This window comes from Notolepis coatsorum (assembly GCF_963971535.1).
Source record: "Notolepis coatsorum genome assembly, chromosome: 3".
Lineage (NCBI taxonomy): Eukaryota > Metazoa > Chordata > Actinopteri > Aulopiformes > Paralepididae > Notolepis > Notolepis coatsorum.
In genome coordinates this window covers 29,703,309-29,725,745 of record NC_140167.1, presented here as the reverse complement: position 1 = coordinate 29,725,745, position 22,437 = coordinate 29,703,309, and the positions used below count along the sequence as shown (strand labels likewise).

The 22,437-nt window shown below is 42.6% G+C and overlaps 2 protein-coding genes across 2 annotated transcripts in view; one reads left to right on the top strand and one right to left on the bottom strand.

Annotated features, from left to right (window-relative positions):
• Nucleotides 1-3,857, bottom strand: part of maco1b (macoilin 1b) — a 36,594-nt gene extending 32,737 nt beyond the window's left edge. Inside the window, exons 1-3 of the mRNA XM_084310412.1 lie at nucleotides 3,699-3,857; nucleotides 2,053-2,194; nucleotides 575-701 (exon numbers count right to left, since the gene is read on the bottom strand). Of these exons, the coding sequence (XP_084166538.1) occupies nucleotides 575-701; nucleotides 2,053-2,194; nucleotides 3,699-3,781 (352 nt within the window). The 5' untranslated portion in view covers nucleotides 3,782-3,857. The remainder of the gene's footprint in view (nucleotides 1-574; nucleotides 702-2,052; nucleotides 2,195-3,698) is intronic.
• Nucleotides 3,858-13,293: 9,436 nt separating this feature from the next.
• rhd (Rh blood group, D antigen) lies at nucleotides 13,294-22,176 on the top strand. Its single transcript, XM_084309612.1, has 10 exons — nucleotides 13,294-13,456; nucleotides 15,320-15,506; nucleotides 16,128-16,278; nucleotides 17,885-18,032; nucleotides 18,803-18,975; nucleotides 19,395-19,532; nucleotides 19,629-19,756; nucleotides 19,845-19,924; nucleotides 20,297-20,370; nucleotides 21,499-22,176. Exons 1-10 carry the CDS (start codon nucleotides 13,309-13,311, stop codon nucleotides 21,523-21,525), a joined length of 1,254 nt encoding a protein of 417 aa, XP_084165738.1. The 5' UTR covers nucleotides 13,294-13,308; the 3' UTR covers nucleotides 21,526-22,176.
• Nucleotides 22,177-22,437: the final 261 nt, after the last annotated feature.

Below are 22,437 nucleotides of genomic sequence, written 5' to 3'. Positions count from 1 at the left end.
ATGGATGAGAATGCTGCTGCTGTGTGAGGGTGGGGCGTACAGAGAGCTGGTGGAGTCTTCAATGCTACTGGCATTCGTGGTTCAATCCGACACCTGGCCTTTGGTCAACAGGGGCCTGCCACTAAATCAGACGGACACTTGATCCAGATGCCGCTGCTCACTTACGGAGCCACGCGGTATTCTGAGAAGCAAGCGTGCTCTTTGTAAATAAGATAACACAATGGTGTTGCACAACACCTGCTCAAATCCATTGCACCAAGAGGGAGAGAGCAGCACAACAGTGTGGTTTCCTATGGTTAATGGCTGGGCCTCATTTTAGGTGCTCTCTGATCATGTTAAAATGAACTCATCTTTCAGCATGGTTCTCTTATGTAGTAGAAGAACCTAATACAGTTGGGGACCATCAAAGTCATAGAGCCATTTGAGCCTTTGGGATCTAGAGTCCTTTTGCAAACTCTAGTCAAAGTAAACAAGGTGTAATAAAAATAGAATATGTTGGTTCTCACTAACCAAAGGACCACACACAGTCTGTTAACTTCAAAATCAATGCACTTAAAACAGGAAAACGCCATACCTGTGTGCCAGACATACTGCACCCACACATAAGTACTGGCAGCGAAGAACAGCCATTGCACTGGGATGAAGAGCAGGCATATGATGTCCGAGGTAAACGCCACACACACAAAGAACACTGAGAACGCCTGTTAGGGAGAAGTGAGGCAGATTAATGGCAGTTATAATAACATGGTAGTAATAAAAAACACAGCCAAGCTAACTAGATGTGGGTCTTCTACTGCAGTTTCCACTTCATTTTCCTATTATACAGAAGAATCCACTCTGGAGAGCCAACAGTATGTAAATGTGATGTGACTATAGTTAGAGATGTTCCGATATTAGGTACTATATAAAGTTCGATTGCGTTCACACCAACAGCAAACGCACCATGGTCCACACTGTACATTGGAATACTGACAAAGCCATACTTGGTCATTTACAGATTTATTTGAACCGAAGAGAATGGACTCCGTTTTGCCCATGTGTAATGATAGTTTGTTGTCGGCGAGCCATATGCAGATTTTGCCTAGTTCTGAGCTGAGGGCTTTTTCAACCTGTAACTTGTTCTTGTCAGTGTACTCAATAAATACTATTCGCTCTGCCTCGAGCCACCGTCTCCGACTCCCATCTCTCGGCACTACAACATTCTCTTTTGAGACTCCGCCTCAGACTCTTATCATTTGGCACTAAAAGCTAAACATTGTCACCGGTATGGCTGTCCGCATTATGTCATTAATTGCGTGCGAGAGGTCGATCAGTTAGCCACGTTAGCGTGAGCTAACGTTAGATGGAAAGACAAGTCTTGTTGTTCCAGTCCAACAATGTAACGTTACTGGTGGAAAAAGTGATTTACCCATCACACTGCTCTGTCGGGACGATGGCATTTAAGAAAGTATCTGCTGTTAAAATGACAAACAGCATTGCCACTTTAATTCACAGTCGATTAAAAACATGTTTGTTTTATAATGCTCGCTCTCAGCAGACCGCACGTGTTGTTGATAAATTACATCATATGGGATCGGAGACTAGACTTTCGGCGTACTCGCCGATACTGATACCAGCATTTTAGGCTGTATTGGAGGCATTTCCGATACTGGTATCGGTAATGGAACAACTCTAACTATAGTCACTATACTGCCTAATATCTGTTTAAATGTTAAATGGAAATGCACTCCAAATCCCTTCATCTTGTTTTAATCATCATCATCGTATTAATAGTTGAAAGCCCATTGATGACTCGGTAGGTCATAGATAGAGATGACAACACTAACCGATAAAATAAAAAAAATAAAAGCTCAGCATGCCCATGGAAAATAATAAGAGAATAATCGCAATACAGTACATAAACAAATGTGTTTGGTCTGCTTTAAGTGCACTGGTATAATCTGTGCATACTATGGACCAAAGAGGGAAAAAAGACTAAAGGCTTTGTGGATAAGATGCTTGCTCTTTTGTCCTCCGTTGGAGGGATCAGTCAGACAGGAGACAGACACTCACCAGCCCCTGGTATCTGAAGGAGTCGTACACGCTCCGGATGAAAAGCCAGAAGGGCCACAGGTACTCAAACCTGAACTCCAGCACAAAGTCTGCCAGCAGCACCAGTGCCCACACCACCAGGAACTTCAGGTACAGGAAGGTACTAGAGAGAAGGCAGGGATCAGAATGAGAGGAATACGTGCATGGTGGTTCCGGAGGACAAATACACACAACCTTCTCAAAGTAGCCTACTTCCTTTAGATTTGGAATGGGATTTGCCATGGCAACAGGACAGATTCTCTTTAGAGCAGAGCATTTATTTCATTGTATGTGTTGTATCAAGTGCAGCCCATCGCTGCTGTTTGGGAGATTAAATGCGAGTGTGCTGTATTTAGTCTAAGCAGCTTATGCTATAAGACACAATTGGGTCTACAAGTATACACTGAGGATAAAATGTAAGACACTTGCTCTATGCATTTCGGAGGAGGCAGTAGCTTGCTTCTATGGAGGAAGACTTTAGACTTTTTTTTACCTGAATCACATCATTGACACACATACACAATCTAATCTGGGATGTACAAACAAAGGTATCAACATTAAGACACTATGATTACATGAGTCTGATCATTTGGCATGGTTTGGTAGGTAAGTTTAAGATAAGTTGAAAGCAAACTGTATTTTACAGCGTCAATGACCTCTTTCCAACTTCACAGCCCACATGAATTTATATAGCTTACTGTGAACAAAGTTGGTTATTAGTTATATGTTTCTAGGTTTCCAACTTTTAGTAGCTCAAACCACTAAGCCAGCAAACAGACACAGAATGAGAGTTCAGTTCACTGATCTCAAAGCGATGTTTGTTATTCTGTAATTGGGGAGCACCTCAAGGATTGCCCCACCTCCCAGTTTGGGTGCCAGTGACGGAAGTATCTAGCTGGCTAAAGAAACACTAACTCAAGTTGTCTCCTTTTGGGTTGCCTGTCATGTACTGTATGAAGTCAAAGACAGGCAGAAGCCTCCAGGTGTGGCTATAGGTTCGGAAGGCGGACTAATGGTTAAGTACATGAGCCATGGCAACATTGTAATAAGCAATGTTGTGTCACACTCATCTACAAGTTAGCTTGCCGCTCACTTAGAACTAGGTTTATATCGACAAAGGCACCCGAATATGAAGTTGGGAATGAGCAGACAAAGCTGCATTACTTTTACTAGCATAGTTTATCAGACAACCTAACGCTTAAACATAGTGTTTATAGTTTGCTGGCTAACTAGTTAGCCAAAGTGCAGAGTATAAAAACGCAACCAAATAACGTTAATATTACGGTAGCAAGCTAGAGGCTTCCAAGTGTTTTCAAATTATTCTGCCAGTGGAAAGATCAGTGATGTTGTGATTCAAAACAGGCTGTCTCAGGGCCTAACGGCTAGCAGATATATATAGCTAACAACATTAACTGCTCATCTATAGCGAACAATATACAGATAGTGATACTATCACTATTAACGTTCGCTAGCTGCCTGGCACTGATACTTAACGTTGGGACATTGTGAATATGGAACGGCGTTAGCCACCATCATCAATAAGCGAGACAACGGGAGCCAGCAGCGAGTGGCCCTCGTTATTATGGCCGTGAGAGGAGCCCCTCCGTCGGGCTCCGTGTAACGGTTACCTGCCGTAGAGCCCCTCGGTGATTCGGTTCCGTTTTAACGGCCGTCGGAGTTTGCTGCTGCAGTCCGCATTGCGCCGCTTCATCCTCCTCCCCTTCGCGTTGTTGGCCTTTGAAACCCGACTGTAATCGTATCCAGTTTTCTTTGCGTGAACGGACAAAGATAATAAATGAAGTGTCTGTCTGTCGTGTATATGTCCGCTGTTGTTATTTTTTTCTGCTGGAAACAAAGAAATAAATAAAGGACTCTCTCTTCGAGAACCTCCTCTTTTTCTCTAGCGCTGTAATTGACGCATGTCAAGTTGTGAGAGAGGTGGTAGTCCAATCAATCTATTTGCATGTGCCTTTCACTTTGATGGATGCACAGATGAGCCATTAATGTGCCTCTGTGTCGCCTGTCATTTAATTCTCTTCCGCCAAAGACGAGAGGGGAGGGGACCTAGGCAACCGCCCCTTTCTTGAACGTCTCGCCATTCAGCCAATTGGATCCTTTGTGGACAAATCGGGTATTGTCTGTTGCCCTATCAGCTGGTCGTAAAGGCGGGCTCTTTATAAATATTTCTGCATGCGGTTTATTGTGTGCAAAAACAAATGTTTGTTGGGAAATTGCTGTTACCTTATTTAACAGGACGTGGTATTTATATAAGGATTTTGATTCGTGTGTGTGTGTGTGTGCAGGGGTGTAGCTGGGGGGGGGGGGCTTAGGATGATTTCAAGGGGCCAGCACTGTGGGGGGCCCAACATTTTTTTTTTTTTTTTTTTTTTTACTAGACATCACTCAGGTGCAGTGGCGGACTGGGACACAAATTCAGCCCGGGACATTCAGACGCACCAGCCCACACACCGGCCCACGCACCGGCCCACACAACGGCCGTTATGAAACACTTGTCCAGTATTAAACAACCCAAGGCTGTGGCTAAGGAGTCAACATCAGGGAGACCAAATCTACACCCCGCCCCTAGATGTGCACTCGTGCACAGTGCACACACACACACACACACATACATATACCGTTACTTTGGCTTTTTACTTTAAACTTTTTTTTTTAAACTTTGACCAGTCAGCTGGTTCTTTTAGCGTTTATCGCTTTTTCATCGCATTCATACTTGGTCAAGTTCGACCGACAGAAGCAGGCTGAAAGGGTTCAGATGGGGGGGAAGACACTCTGGGAAAGGCACGGCTGCCGTCCGGGATTCGAACGCGCTCAGCCCCAGATCCGTGACGAGCACGGTTGTCCACGGCGCTGAAATAGCACTCGCGGTACGTGGTGAGCTACTGGAGCTCCCGGCTTTTTACTTTTTAGTAACATCTTAGTGCCTCATTAGCCTAGGGATTAAGGATACATGAAGTATTAACTACACCATAATAATATTGAGGTTTTGATCCATAGAAAGGTCTGTGCTACACAATTTCAGTTAGATTGGATTTATTGTCCTTTAATTTGGCACTCATGACATTAGTTGCTTGCCGTTTAATCAACATCGAAAGACCCCCCACTTCCTCCCAGACACCCATTCCAAGAGTCTCAGTCTCTCTCAGTCTCTCTCAGTCTCTCTCAGTCTCTCTCAGTCTCTCTCAGTCTCTCTCAGTCTCTCTCAGTCTCTCAGTCTCTCTCAGTCTCTCAGTCTCTCTCAGTCTCTCTCTCTCTCTCTCTCTCTCTCTCTCTCTCTCTCTCTCTCTCTCTCTCTCTCTCTCTCTCTCTCTCAATAGTGACTCAGTATTAGCAGAGTTGATAGGAAAAGGGAAGTTTTGTCTGGGCTCTGCTGAGAAGTCATGGGTCAAATAGAAGGTGTGGGGGTGACTAGAGAAGATGGGGAAGTTGGTGAGTGGTGACTACTCCCATTTTCAGAATTTGAGGGTTCATTGGAATCTGATTTTCTTCAGAATTCAATGAGGCAGAGAATGCTCTGATTCAGACTGACATCACATCTATATTCTGTATGCTGTTCCAACTCTTTGTTGAGGCTTTATTGAATAAAATGTTTGAATACAATGTTTTTATCGCTGCACCATTTCATCCAATAGAGAAAAACATGTTATCTTCACTAGAATTGAAAATAAAGTTGAAATCTGTGCTAGTAGTGATGGACCCAGTAGTGGGGGCAGTAAGGAAGAAGATACAAATATACTAGGGATGTTCGATATTGGCTTTTTTACCGATATCCGATATAGTCCAACACTTAAATTTCCGATACCGATATCAACCGATACCAATATATGCAGGGTTTCCCCCCCAAAAAACGAATAATTTCAGGTAATTAACATTACATATCTCTTGTTGTGGAATTAACACAACATTATGCATACTTTTGACAATAAATAAAATCAGAATTTGTTTAATTTTTCTTTTTTTGAAAACAGATACCGATAATTTCCGATATCACATTTTAATGCCAATATCGGTAGGCCGATAATATCGGACATCACTAAAATATACACATTATAATACACAATTTGAAAAGTAATGTCATGATCTAGGTGTCTTTTATAAACGTTTTCATTCTACTGGATGAAGCTCAACTTCATCATGGCTGCTTGCCATCTCTCTCTCTCTCTCTCTCTCTCTCTCTCTCTCTCTCTCTCTCTCTCTCTCTCTCTCTCTCTCTCTCTCTGCATTCACACTCACACACGCTACTGGTGGTCATGAGCAGACTGTGGCAGACTGACGGAATCATGTCTGCTATTCAGCGCCAACCACCATCAACAACCTTCATAAATACATTCAACATTAATGGAATAGGCTAACTACCAACTTAGCTGTAGCAGTTAGCTGTTATATGCAATCACATTTGTTTAACTACGGGGTAGTAGTTGACCCAGTTGTTAGCTTAAGCTAGTTAGCTGTGGTTATTTACAAACATGTAGATGAGACTAATCATATCGAGAACATGGCTAACAGTTGGGAATTCTAAGGTACATCTTATTTAAGCATGTAAAATGGCAACTAATCAATTCAATCAATTAGATTACCAATATTATATCAACATGAAAATTTGGAAGGGAACATAATAGTATTTTATTTTAGTATTTACTATTATAATATTAGTAGCCGATTAATTTGCAGCCCGTCCTAGGTTCTGATTGGCTCTCTAGGTTAGCACTTTAGCTTCTGATGCTGTGGTGGGCACTAGTCCTAACATTGCTAACTAAACTTTTAGTCAGAGAAAAAACTTCACGAGTCACGACTATTTATGTCCACGTGCTGTAAGGAATCAGGAATACGGAAAGCACATTGTCTTGTAATAGAATGACTGAAATCACTGCAAGAGCTAGTATAGGCTAGCTAGCCCTCATGAACCGGCAGACACCAACAGTAGAATATGCACTAGGCTACTGCACGCACCTGTCATGTTACTGTTGGTTCCTTCCACTTGAACTTCATCATTATTAGCAGCAGCAGCTACTCTAACGAGAGCCCTTCCTCTACTAAACATGTCTGTAATTTTAGAACATTGTTCTGCGTCTTTTACTAGCAATTTTTGTTTTTTTATTCTAGCTTTTTCAGCTCCACCTTTTTTTTTTTTTTTTCGTTCTCCATTTCTGCGCTTCTAGGCCTACTCGCGGTTGGGAGGAAACGTGAATCTCATTCACTGATGTCTCATGTCTCATTCAAGACAAAAACAAAAGCATGTCTTTCACTTAACACCAAGAAAACAGTGTCTATGATGTTCACAAAGTCACCAGTAGAGGTCACTCACTCTAATGTGTTTCTGGGAGAGGCGGAGCTGGACATTGTACATTAATTCGGGAGCCGACTCACACACCGGCCCACACACTGGCCCACATTAGTGGCCCACACACCGGCCCACATTAGTGGCCCACACACCGGCCCACATTAGTGGCCCACACACTGCCCCCCAAAAAAAAAAAAAAAAAAATATATATATATATTTTTTTTTTTTTTTTTTTTTTGGACCAGCCCACTTTGGTTCCGGCCCATCGGGATTCGTCCCGAACGTCCCGATGGCCAGTCCGCCACTGCTCAGGTGTATTTATTGATGCTCTCATTGATACTATGTTTGTTTCTGAAGTGTGTGTGTGTGTGTGTGTGTGTGTGTGTGTGTGTGTGTGTGTGTGTGTGTGTGTGTGTGTGTGTGTGTGTGTGTGTGTGTGTGTGTGTGTGTGTGTGTGTGTGTGTGTGTGTGTGTGTGTGTGTGTGTGTGTGTGTGTGTGTGTGTGTGAGATATATAGAGAGAGAGGGGGGGCTTTGGTAGACTATTGCATTGGTCCATTCATTGAAGATGAACGCAATGCGACATCCTTTACTAGGCTCACCCACCAACAGTGCAGGTGCTGAACTGCTGATCCGAATGTATAGGTAAAAACCATATTATGCGTTTTCATCAATAAATAAATGGCAAAAAAAAATTGCTTGCGCACTTACGTGCACTCGCATTCACTGGGGCCTACAAATACATTCTTTCATGGGCCCCAGAATCGACAGCTACGCCCCTGTGTGTGTGTGTGTGTGTGTGTGTGTGTGTGTGTGTGTGTGTGTGTGTGTGTGTGTGTGTGTGTGTGTGTGTGTGTGTGTGTGTGTGTGTGTGTGTGTGTGTGTGTGTGTGTGTGTGTGTCTGAGAGAAAGAGAGAGACTTTATTATATTTTCTTGTGTTGTGGAATCCAATGCAACGCTTGAGATTATTATCATGACTGGGTGAATTTATACCTACACACAGCCTTCTTGAAGATAAAACTAAGTTATCCGTTTTGCAGTTTTATAGGAATACCAGATAATTCAAGAAAGTAATTTGAATCATATTGATGATTACAGAATTTATTTGGGGTGTGAAAAACTTATGACATCACATGGCTCAGTGCCCCAGTTTAGTGAAGCTCCAATTGTTTGAATGAGACAATGCACTTCCATTGCTTGTTATTATTTGGAAATTATGTTTTCACGTATTATTACAATTTCATAATAGCCTATAGACCTAACTAGGTTTCAGTGGTGAGCTTTGTAATCACATTTAAATTTTCCCAAGACAAATGTCCACATAATAATTATATTAAAGCACTTTCAGGAGCAGACGTGCCTCGGGGGGCTCAACTCCAACTGTAGGGGAGTCAAGTCAACTAAAGGATATTATTGGACACTTGAGGGCACTTTCTTCATAAATAATGAATCAAGCAATACAGTACATACATTTTAAGGTAATGAAAAGGCAGGCAACATCCCATAATGATTGGAAGGAGAGGACCATCTCAAGAGGGAACAGTGTCCACACTACATAACATGTCTGACCATTAAGTGTGTCTGACTCTTAAAACACTTTAAGGACCAGCCACGAGTTAACTCGTGTTTCGATTCCACCCATTGAGGACCAGAGCCACGAGTTAACTCGTGGCAAGTTGTTATTGTTTTATTCCATATTAATAAACGGATCAAGATCCCGGATCGACTCTGCAGATTTACCCGCCAGATTTAAATCGGCGACATGCAATACCGGCCAGATCCTCTTAGGGGCGCCATCGCTCCACTGCAGTATCATTGAGGCCGAATGGGAATTTTTTTTTACTGTCTGGGGCGTTTCATATGAGCCTGGATCCCAGCCGAACATCCTCCATCTTTGATCACGTTACGGAACGCAGATTTCAGCCTGGAATAATGGAATTTATGATCAGCCAATGGACATATCGATCTACCAGATGCCGATGAATAATGACGAAATGCTGCCGGCGATCACATGGGCTGACGGTAGGATACTATTCACCCAAATTACAGCCGGATTGGACATTGTTGTAACACGCAAGCGATCGATCAGTGAATATGGCTACTTGAACGCACACTGTATTGCTAATCAATAATACAGATCGGCGTCCCCCGCCGCCCCCATTTCATCCATAGATGCTCTGTAATAGTCCGGATGCTAAGCAGTTTGTTTTATTTCATTCGTATATATACAACAGAACTGGCGTTTGATATAACGTGACTAGCCTTTAGCCTCATATCTAGCTTCTCAGAAAAAAGACGAGACGAAAACTGCGATAAAGCTTATATTCACGACGCTATAAAATGACAACCAACCGATGGATTTTTATTTTCTTTAAGCCACTATGAAGGCACGGTTTATGCACTCAAGTGACAATGAGAATGAACAGATAGCAATACTATAAAGTATATATATAGCTGTTAGAAAGTACATCGGTTTGTTGACAAACCCTGGTCATCCAGAACCATATTACACTGACTATTACACGGACTATAACATATGACGTATATCCTGCCAGTTAGGGTACCTTGTGTATACTGCACCTGTGTATACTGTTATGTTACTGTTACTCCTACTCATAGTATATATTCAGATTCTAATTCTTTATTGCGCATATTTATTGTAATGTGTAATATAACTGACAGGGCATACAGACCCTCATCTGCACCTTTGATTACACTGTTTACTTTTCTCATATTCTTATATTCAGAGTTAATTATATTGTTTACACTGTTTATAAAAAAAATTATCATATATTTCTTTACATTCAGATCTAATTTTATTGCCTATATTTATGTATTTCTACTATTACCTTGCCCATACCTGTCCCTCCCCTCCTCCTGCTGCTATGATGCCCGGATTTCCCCAATGTGAGAATGGGTTTAGGCAGAGCCCAATAGCTGAACACAGGAGTAGAGAGAATGGAGCGTTTTAGGGTGTTTTAATGTTGTTCCCCAAACAGACAGGAATGTGCAACAGCAGGGATTGGAATGTTCTTGGGGGGTGAGGACAGGTGCACTCCCAGTGCAGCTGTGGGCAGAAGACACAGGTCTGCGTCGAGAGAGAGCAGGAGCACTCCTTGTGCAGCACGAGACGTCCAGGCAGGAAGGTGCACTGGGGCGAAGGTCCTAGGTAACTAGAATAACACCACGACGAGGTCTGGTCAGAATCTGCCGGTAGATGTAGTGTCTTGCTGATCAGGGGATGAGATACAGCTGTTTAGAGTGAGGTGCCTGGCAGTGTGTGAATCAGGGGATGAGGTACAGCCGTGTTGAGTGAGGAGCTTGACAGTGAGTGAAGGGGTGCTGCCCATATATGGATGTGAGGCTTCCGTTGTGAATGTGGGAGAGGATGAGGAGGAGTGAAGAAGGTGTGGGGCTTCCGTGGTGAATGTGGGGGGAGGATGAGGAGGAGTGAAGAAGGCTCTCGCCGTGATTATGACACCCAAAGGGATCAATAAAGGAATATCTTATTTTATCTTAAAATGGCTACAGCTAGTTCAGTTAATTAAGGAGGGGGCCCCCTTAAAAAGTCTTGCACCCAGGCCCATAGCTCTGGGCACATTACCACGGTCCTTCAGAGGTGCCTATATTATAACTCTGTTCTCTTCACAGGAGAGCATCAGCTCTGGAGCCAGGACACCATGGGGGCCTTCACCACCTGCATGGCTCTAAATGTGTCCCCCAGCAGGTGTGGAAAGAACACACTGTGTTCCCAGGCATATGGAGTAGGTAGATGACGGCATCATCCGTCACCCCATGTGTGCCTGGTAACTGCAGCGGGTCCAGTGAGTCTCTCACCGTGGCTCTGACAGAGTAGGAAGCATAGGGTGTGAGTGGTGGCATAGGGGTGAATGATGATAGGGGGTTCTTGTGTCAAATCTGTTATTCTGCTATTATGCCTATACTACTACGCTATTATGTCTATACTACTACCTACTACGCTATTATGTCTATACTACTACGTACTTACTAGTAGTCGTTTTTTTTACACCCGAATTTCCCCAAGGGGATTAATAAAGGATCATCTTATCTTATCTTATAGGGCGACTGGCTCAGGAGGTAGAGCAGTCGTCTGGTAATCCGGAGGTTCCCAGTTTGATTCCCCCTCCTCCCAGGCAGTGTGTCGAAGTGTCCTTGAGCAAGACACTTAACCCCCTATATGAGGGCCGACATTCCACTCTACTGGTTAAAGTTGCTTACTCGTGAGTAGTACGTTTGTTGATAAAGAAAAATACTGTCCACAGCCGCTCCAGTGTAAAACAAAGATATCCAAATGGTTTATTTCTCTTCCACTGCGAAGTCTTTCTTTACAGAAGTGGTCCTAAAGCTATTTTCCTAAATATTCACGTTACTTTACGACCACTTTAGATAGACCTAAGTCACTAAGTCTTATGCAGCCTCTTGGAGAAGACAGATCTTAGTAACTAAGATCTGTCTTCTCCAAGAGGCTGCATGAGGCGGTGGTAAAGACCGTCCTCCTACGGTGTGCCATGTACTAGTGACCTCTGGCACCAGGTATTGGTTATCCAGCAGCAGAGACACTTATCAGTTAAAATAGTGTTTGGTTTTAGCTCCTTGTTTTTTAGTTGTTAGTAATTGTCTCTAGATTAGAAGTACAATTAGGGGCCGTGTAGTAGCCAAAGCTATATATTTAGGTTATTGTATTGTATGAATGTTTATATGTTTATTTTTATAACCTTACATTGAAACGGCATTAGGAACATTTGTGATGTCACAGTATGACGTCATGATCGAACGTTCTAGAACATTTGTGATGGCACAGTATGACGTCATGATCGAACGTTCTGGAACATTCGTGATGTCACCGTATGTCATAACCGAACATTCTAGAACGCTCGATCATGACGTCATACTGTGACATCACAAATGTTCTAGAACGTTCGATCATGACGTCATACTGTGACATCACAAATGTTCTAGAACGTTCGGTCATGACATCATACTGTGACATCACAAATGTTCTAGAATGTTCTATTATGACAAATAAGCTGGTTTAATGACTTTATCTAAATCCAATCAATATTCCGAATGCTGTTTCAATGTAAGGTTATAAAAATAAACATATAAACATTCATACAATACAATAACCTAAATATATAGCTTTGGCTCCTACACCCTAATTGCTCCCGATGAGCAGGTTGGCACCTTGCATGGTTGCCTCTGCCGTTGGTGTGAGTGAATGGGTCAAATGTGAGGAACAAATTGTAAAGAGCTTTGGATAAAAGCGCTATATAAATGCACCATTTACCTACTACGCTATTATGTCTATACTACTACTGTATGCACTCAGAGTGAAGCACTCAATTTCGACACTGCTAGATGAATAATACCACTTACCCTTTGCCACCAGAGGTCTACCTCTCCTGCTGACTTGTTGCACACAATTTGTAAGTCGCCTTGGATAAAAGCGTCAGCTAAGTGACTAAATGTAAATGTAAACTCTTTCACCCTCGTCCTGGTTTCCCTCTGCTGCCTGGCCAGCTGACTGCTTGAAGGCCACTATATGACCAATACCATGATAACTAAGGTCACTGGATAAGATGTAAGATAAGATAAGATGTTCCTTTATTAATCCCCTTGGGGAAATCCAGGGGTCATAGCAGCACAAGTGAGGGGGGTGGGAGGTACAGGCAGGGTAATGGAAATGGCAATAACAAATACATGAGAATAAAAACATTTTTAAGAATAAAAGACGAAGAACTAGATCAAATATGAATAGAAAAAGACGCTAATAGGCTCTCTCATCAAACAGAGACATCTTCTTTTGCACCAGCAGCAAGTTAGAGATAGGCCTTGGGTTGCACCCCTTTTCAACGGACAGGCAGAAGAGTGACGGCTTGGAGTCCAGTGTGTCCTGTGCAGCAGACAGCAGACCACCAATGGCTCCTCAGTATGCTCCAAGTCTGCGCTCGCGCCTGGCGCCTCTGCTGCTTGTCTTACAGATAGGATTCATTGTCATATTTGCTTATTTTAAGTTTGAAATTAATGCTAATACAGATGGGAACACTTTCAGCAGCTTGTACTCAGGTGAGTTGTTTTTGAGGGGGGGTGGGAAAGGGAGGTAACTACATGCTCTTGAGGGAATACCTCTCCGATGGGCTACTTCACGTGATATCCTTTAGTGTGTCAGTGCTGCGGGTCAACACGCTTTTCACATAATGTTGTTGAAAAGAGAATGTGAAAAGTAACATGAGTAGAGACCATGCATGATGGGGAGGGGCTGTTATTTCTGTTTGGCAATGATAAGCTCACGGTTGGCTGTCTTGGACATCATAGCCACACATATGACCTAAGTTGGAATGGATAGGGCCTGTAACACCGGGTAATGTAATAATACAGCTTAATGAATACATTTTCATAATGTAATACATTATCATAATGAAAACATTATGATAATGTAATAACTTTTTCATTTAGAAGGACTTTATAATGTAATAAAACCAGATAATGTAATAACTAGCTGGATAATGTAATACATATGTGGAATGGATAATGTAATAACGTATTACACAACTGGTGGTAGTAACATTATCCAGTGAGTAAAATCTTTTGGATGTATAATGTAATAACTTTACCATAATAACATATCAAAATCACTGTATTCATAGTACATAGAGAATAGTTGAGGAAAAAAAGTGTCCCACTTTGCAAAACATTTAGCACAAACTTTGTGAACGTATATGCACATGCTCTCTCTCTCTCTCTCTCTCTCTCTCTCTCTCTCTCTCTCTCTCTCTCTCTCTCTCTCTCTCTCTCTCTCTCTCTCTCTCTCTCTCTCTCTCTCTCTCATTCAGTTTAGTCCAGTTGACTGCATTCGTTACAATGTTGCCAAAGCAACAATTATTATTAAAACATTATTGTCTTAGCCATATCGCAAAGCCCCTAGCTGATTGGATACAGACTAGCATTATGATAGGCAGACAGATAATAATGAGAGGTTGGAAGGCACCAGAAGGTCCATCATTTCGAGAGGGGAGTAGCAAACTGGGTAGGGTAGCTGCCTATGAGAAGATATATTTTAGCTTAGTAGAGAAAGGAGAAAAATACATTAGCAAATGGGGGAAATATCTGGAATTTCACTCATTATAACTGGGTTGGTGGGCCCACATGCCTAAGACAGCGGCGGTGCATATGATTATCTCTGGTACAACTGTTAGCAAATAGGCTTTGGAGGCGTAAAAGTTGCGAAAGTACAGTTACTTTGGATCACACTGGACCTGTGAGAGTGGAGGGTACGGTTCAGGTTCAGGAATAAGGAAACTTAGGTGAAAGAATACCTGACAAATGTATGTATATGTCGACATGATGTGTTCTTTGTATTAATGTAGCTTTATTTTTTGTTTAATGTAGTCGATTTTTCTTAGTTTAAAAAAAAAGATTCTCCCATGTGGGGAGTTGTCATTGTAGTCTTGATGTTAGTGGTCTAGGTGTGTGTGTTGTCTTTCAGGACCGACCTATGTTGATTCACATGTTATGTCATTACTTTGTGTTGTTCTGATGTCCTGTGTGTGCAAAAAGAAAAAACTTCAATAAAGTATAAATCATAAAAAATGATAATCAAGTCAACCCTTGAACTGGACATAATATATATATCTACCCTGGATCTGTGAGAGATTATTTGGCTGAACGTCTTCGATTAGATAATGTCAGTGACTGTTCCGCTAGTATTATGAAAATGTACAAAGCTGCCAGGTGTGTAAAATCTTTTCTAAAGGCCCGATTGTGCTTAGACACATCATAGGATATGGGCGGTATACACATATATACAGTATAGATATATAAGGTCAAAGACATCTTAGACACATAGGATATGGGAGGTATACATTATATGTCCCACATTATATGACATAATTTCTTTAGCTGAGCTCACCCTACTATCTTGTCCAACAGAGTTCCAGGATGTGAATGTGGTGGTCATTCTGGGTTTTGGCTTCCTCGGTACCTTCCTGGTGAGGTATGGCTTCAGCAGCTCCGGCTTCAACCTCCTGTTGGCAGTCATAGCAACCCAGTGGGCCATCGTCCTCAACGGCTTTGAGTTGTGGTATCACACAGGGACGATCAGGCTAGACCTGAAGAGGTATGCTGTCCATTATGAAAAACATCAAGGACACTATGGAATCCAGATTGTGTCAAACCCCCAGTGGTAGAATATTACAATTATTCTTTAAAACCTGGGAAACATATGACTGTAATTAATCATAGAAAAGACACACACATCCCAAAACCTAATAGGTTGAATGCTGGATCCAAAGAATACCTTAAGATGTGAACAAACAAGTAGATCTGCAGACCAAATGGTTCACTGAGATACTGTAATAAAACACCAATTAATTGCATCTTACAGTACGTGATCTTTTGGTGTTAAGTGTGAAATGGAACATACAGCAGGTCGTAGAATGGCCACTGTGCTAAGACTGTTCAATTATTAGATCATGCTACTTGTTTAAAAAATTGGGTTGTCGTCGCACACAATGACAAAACTAGATTAGATTAGATTCAAATGTATTGTCGTTACACAGCATAAGTACAATACAACGAAAATAAGTTGGCATCTAACCAGAGTGCAAATGTAACAGTAATGTGCATTAACAATATACAACGTACAAGTGATTAAATGTGATATATATAACAAGCTAGAGTATTATCCTCATCAGTTTTAGTAGAATGACAACAAAGGACCTGATGTGTTTTGATACAGCCTGGTTGTTGCTGAGATATGCGCAGCTTCTGCTCTCATCTCTATGGGTGCAGTGCTTGGGAAGATCAACCCTCTCCATCTCGTCATCATTGCCCTTCAAGAGGTCTCGGGGTTCATCCTGAATGGACGGCTCCTAGAGACATATCTCAAGGTAAGTATTTCATTCACCTTTTTACCTCAGTTCCTCAGGCCGTTGCAGGCTGACATTATCAACCAGGGACAGGTGAAATCCATTCGAAATATTTGCTAACTTGCCTTGGAAAATGCCACACAAGACTGTCTATTTGAGGTGCTATTTAGGGATGCATCGATCCGATATTGATATCGCCCCCCGATATGACTAACATAGCTGGATCGGGTATCGGTATAAAAATATATATATATTGGATTTTATCTTTTTATATATAATAATATAATATAATATAATAAGAAATAAAATAAGAAATAACAATTCAGTACATTTATATGGGGGGACATGCATTGCTATTCCTTTCACTATTTGGGCAACCAACTTTACACAATTCCTGTGAGTCTATGGAACACATCTTTAAAGTTTTTTTTCCAAAAAATGCATTGTTTTCTATTTCTAATCAATTACTCTAAAGCAGCATTTTTCGACTTCAAGATTTCAAGCCGCATGGGCTCCGCCCATAAGCGCTTTGAGTGACAGTCACCCACACAGCGTGATACATACGAGAGAGAGCGAGAGAGAGAACGAGCGAGCGAGAGAGAGAGACAGAGACAGACAGAGAGAGGGAGAGAGAGAGAGAGGAGAGATGCCTCCCGAAAACACACACACACACACACATAGTTGGGTTTGTGTGTAAAATTAACTGCTCCGAGACGAGGGAGAGAGAGAGAGGAGAGATGCATCCCGAAAACACACACACACAGTTGGGTTTGTGTGTAAATGCTCCGAGACGAGGGAGAGAGAGAGAGGAGAGATGCAAACCCCGAAAACACACACACACAGTTGGGTTTGTGTGTAAATGCTCCGAGACGAGGGAGAGAGAGAGGAGAGATGCGTCCCGAAAACACACACACGCAGTCGAGTTTGTGTGTAAATGCTCCCGTTGCTCCGTATCCCTCTCTCCCTCTCTGCCGGCACCCGCGCAACCCGCTTGAGGAATTAATTGGTGATTGTGGGCGGTGACTACAACCAGTGCCTTATTCACGTCAGCAAAACAGTCAAATCAGAACGGTTTAGTTGAGTGAGGGAGGATCTCGTGAACTCGAGACTAGACTGATGAGTCAAAATGAGGACTAGACTGATGAGTCAAAATGAGGATTAGCGACACAGACCACATTGATATATACCCCCATTGCTAGGAAACAATGCTAAACACTGGAAAAGGCCATTTATAAGACACGGGACCTTTAATTTGTTACATTTTGTTTCACTAAGTTAGGAAAGTAATGTTTTAAGTCAAGCCTGATGTTGCCTTGCACAAAGGAATGATCCCAGTCCCTTCCACAAAATGAGGCATACAGTTTATTAATTGAACAATGGGTATCGAATCGGTACTCGGTATCGGCCGATACCCAAAGCCAGGTACCGGTATTGGTATCAGGACTGAAAAGGTCAGATTGGTGCATCCCTAGTCCTATTTAATCCATTTTGTATATCATGTTGTAAATCTTGTTACAATACATTGCTCACCATCGAGTCAAGTCAAATCTGTCATGCATGCAATGTGTTTGGTGAATAACGGTGATCCTGATTGTGATTAACTAACGATCGTGTGTTTTAAACACAGGTCCGGCCTCTGAACACTATGATGTTGCTTCACATATTCGGGGCCTTCTATGGACTGACGCTGACACGGGTCCTGTACCGGAAAGGATCAGAGCAGCGATTTGAGAAGGAGAAATCTGACCGCCAGACAGGATTATTCTCCACATTGGGTGTGCAGTTTGATTGATTGATTGAAAAGTTTATTAACAGATTGCAGAATGGGTACAGTACAGTACAGCTCAATACATACAATTGTTAAGGGGATGCAGACCAGAGAAAGACTTTCATCTTGTTTACATCAGGGTCCCCCATTTTCAATTCATCATAACATATATGACATACATGACATACAGATAGACAGTACTGCTACATCTATACATTTATGACATATCAGATTAGCAAATACAGTACTGTTTGTGATACAAAAGTGTCCAGAAAAAGAGTGTATATACATTTGACGTAGAAACTGTACATTGGAGGAGGTTGGGTGGGGTTGGGTGGGTGGGTGGGGGCTGTACATTGGAGGTGGGGGGGGGGGGGGGGGGGGTTGGGTAGGGGACACACACACATTTTACACTGTACATTGGAATACTGACAAAGCCTTACTTGGTCATTTACTGTACAACTAGGTTAGGACATTTGTAGGGGCCAGTGCATGTTACTATGAGCCTACTATTAAATTAGCCAAAAGTATTGAGCTTTACACCGGGGCCTGCATGCATAAAGATTATGTAATAATTATGTAAAGAGTATAGCCTACTGATTTACAGTTAGAATTTAGTGGTCTCTTGTCTCTTGACCCCTAGAACTTCGCTAGTTAAACTGGTCTCAGATCAGCCCTCATATTCGGAGATACGTCACACTCACACACACACACGCACACGCGCACGCACAGTCCCAAGTATACATAGATCTGATATTTCCTGTCTGCAATCTCCAGGGACTGTGTTTCTATGGATGTTCTGGCCCAGTTTTAACTCGATCCTGGTGGACGATCCTGCTGGTTGGAGGAAGCTGGAGGTGGTCTGCAGCACCTACCTGGCCCTGTCGGTCAGCGCTGTGACAGCGGCAGCTGTGTCTGTTCTCTCCAGTCCCAGGGGGAAACTCAACATGGTATGATCAGGGGCAAAGATATGTCACCCACCATCATATTGTTAATCCATTATAATGGCCAAACTCACTGTTGCTGTGTGAGAGATTAATGAGAGGATTGCATTTACCTTTTGAAGTTGTGAGAATCGTGTTAGAACCTATAGTTTGAAGGAGAATGTCCATTGTACATTACACTGAAATGACATTTGATTGATTGATGATTGAAAAAGAGAACACTTAGTGCACAACAGTATGTGGCTTTAGCTGGTTACGTGGGTTACTCAATCACTGCTATCATCATCTTGAAATTATGGAATCGGTCTTCATGGTGACTGAAAACTCAAATCCTGGTCACGTATGTGAGATATATAGATTGTTATTCACAAAACCAATGAGGAGATCGATTGAGAACATGAGCTAACGTCTACTTCCTCCATTAGGTTCATATGCAGAGGTGCACCCTTGCCGGTGGCGTTGCTATCGGGACGTCCATGACGGTTGTCCATCAGCCATGGGTTGCTATGGCAATCGGATTTGTCGCCGCCGTGGTATCAACACTGGGACACCGTTATCTTACAGTAAGGTTGAATTAAGTAATCACGCCTCGATTCTTGCAATAAATCACGTTGACGTGTCCCCGCTTGTACTGTACCTAAGTGATTTGTGTCTTTCAGCTCCACATGCGGCTTGCTTTTGAGTGCCATGACACCTGTGGCATGCTGAGTACTCACGGGCTTCCGGGGATCGTGGGCTGGCTAGCACACCTCCTGCTGCAAATAGCGGACTCTGATGATCTCACAACGTAGGCGCTCAAAAAGAATTAGCGGATGACTTAAAGGCTGCTCACACGTACACAGACAAAACCTAACACGACTGCTAACTTCTCTCAGGATGATCCGGTTTGCCGTGTTTCACATTTGCACTCTCCTCATCACCTTAAGTCTTAGTTTGGCCATGGGAGTGAGTACAGGTGAGTCTTATAGTAATCCTATAAACAGCCTAGTATGGTCACACTATGGGCCAGCAAGCACATTGAGCTTCTGCAGAAGGCCAGAACTGTGCTTGTGGTCGGTGCTTACTGAATTTAATAAATTAATGTCAAGGCACACCTAAACTCAACCCATATGGTATTTTAAAATGTAAAACAAAACTTGATTATTAGGGTTAGGAATGTGATTCAGTCATACATGTTGTTAATTGTAAATTATTAACAAAATATCAGACCAGTGTACCACGGTGAGAGAACTACAGATATACAGTATGTTCATGTATTGTATTGCTTGTGCTCATGTTACACATTGACACTCATACACGGTATTTTCTTGGCAAATGTCATCCAAAGGGCTCCTGCTTAAGTGGAACTGCTGGAGACCACAGCAAAACAAGAAATGCTTTGATGACCAGGCCTTCTGGGAAGTTAGTATTCAAGAAATCCTGCAGATACTCTTAGTTTTAACACTGGCCAATGAGGCGGTCAGGTGGCGTAGCAGAGATTGTGCTCGTCACCAATGCAAGAGGCTGCGGTCTCGACTCCCGGAGAGTCAGCATTGCCTTGGCTTGGGCTGATCGCTATACTAACTCGTTTGGCTGAGTTAGGGGGAGGGAAGCCGTGGGTGGATCCTGGGCGTTGTGGACAGCGACCCCTAGTTCGATCGGGGCGCCTGCACAGCGAGGGTAGGATCTGGAGAGGTAGTGCGACCTTCCACACGTTACTCTACCAGTGAGAATCTGCGCTGCCAGGCTGGCTGCCGGCTGGCTGCACATGCGTCGGAGGAAAGCATGTGACAGTCTCCGGCCTCTCAAACCAACAGTAGGGGGGGGGGGGTGCGCAACAACCAGGAAGGGGGTTGGGAATTGGCATAACGACTAACAGTGGGATGGGAGAAAAATCGGAAAAAGGAGGGGGGGAAAAGATAATAAACAGCGACTCCTACAGGTCGGTTGGTGCGCCTGCGCAGTAGAATCAGGAAGTGTCGGGGGCAGCGTGAGCCTCCCACACGTTACTCCTTGCCACTGAGAGATCGAGCTGCGCAGGTGAAAAGATGCGACTGCCGTTACCTCAAGTACCGGAGGGGACTTGTGCTATGTATGACTTAGTCCACATTGCAGCCGGCTTGTGGGAGGCAAGAAACAGCGTTCGTGACAGGGGAGGGTTGAATTGGATGATACGAAATTGGGATGGGAGAAAATATAGAAAATGGGAGAAAAAGTGGATAAAAAAAAAAAACACTGGCCAATGGCTTACTACCATGGTCTATTTATACTTGTATCACTGTACATGAGATTAGCATATTTACTCAGTAGCTTATATTCCATATAATCACTTGTTACTGTATATTGTTAATGCACTTTACTGTTACTTTGCACTGGTTAGATGACAACTTATTTCCGTTGTACTACTTGTGCTGTACGATGACAATACATTTGAATCTAATCTAAAAAGTAGCTTAAATCATCTATTTAGAATGAGGTTTGAGTGATTAATAATAATAAATGTGTAGTGTTGAGAGTATGTGTTGTTAACCAGTCTTTCGTGTTTTGCAGTTCCCGCACCTTGCAGTGCGCAAATAAGAAGTTGGAAGAGGGAGGATAAAGCTTCAAGTAGCACAAGACATTTTCCTCATTCAATCATTCAGTTGCTGGATATCCTGTTTTTGTGGACTGTGAGACTAGGTTAAAGGAACACGGCAACATTATGGGAAAATCGCTTACAGTCATCTCCAGAGTCAGACAAGAGGATAAGATACCAATTTCCTCTCTGCGTGTTCAGTAGAAAGCTATCCGGCTGCAAGCTAACCTAGCTTAGCACAAATTAATGGAAGCAGATACGGACCACTAGCCTAGCTTAAACCTCTGGGAGAGGAAATTGGCATCTATTTCTTGTCCGACTCTGGAGAAGACGGTAAGCACATTTCCCATAACGTTGGTGTGTTCCTTTAAAGAACAAGGAGGGTGAAGTGTGGGAAAAGCAAAGTAAGACACATTTACTGCATAGAATATTTCCATTTAATGCAGCCATAGCTGTTGAAAAAATTACCTCATGGTTTGGTTATTATACATAGGTAAATGTATAAGCACTGCAGTAAGATACGCATCTCAAGTATGCGTATCTCTCAAGTACACACATGGCACTGCCGCAAAACCTTCCCCTGTATGACTTCAAAATGTGTTCAGCAGTAGAATTCCCCAACCTTCGACAATAAAATCTATGACTGCACGATATTTTAAGACCCTGCATGTTATTTGATGAAAAATACAAACAACTCACCCCCCTATGGTTACATTCATTAAATATACAGTATAATATGAATACAGTATTACGAGTATCGTCCGTACTTTTGTACCTCAGAAACCTATATTATCTGAACTTGACAGAGCATATTTAAAATGCATGAAGCGCACAGAAGTCAGTATAGCCAAAATATATGCGACAGTCTCCCAAAATACAGTTTAAAGGTTGTAAACCATTGTACATGAATGGCT

Excerpts from the sequence above, each read along its gene's own strand:
- rhd (XM_084309612.1), top strand. The coding sequence starts at position 13,309 with ATGGCTCCTCAGTATGCTCCAAGTCTGCGCTCGCGCCTGGCGCCTCTG. Across the intron at positions 16,279-17,884 it reads TCCTAGAGACATATCTCAAG|GTCCGGCCTCTGAACACTAT; the intron begins GTAAGTATTTCA and ends TTTTAAACACAG. Across the intron at positions 20,371-21,498 it reads ATGACCAGGCCTTCTGGGAA|TTCCCGCACCTTGCAGTGCG; the intron begins GTTAGTATTCAA and ends CGTGTTTTGCAG.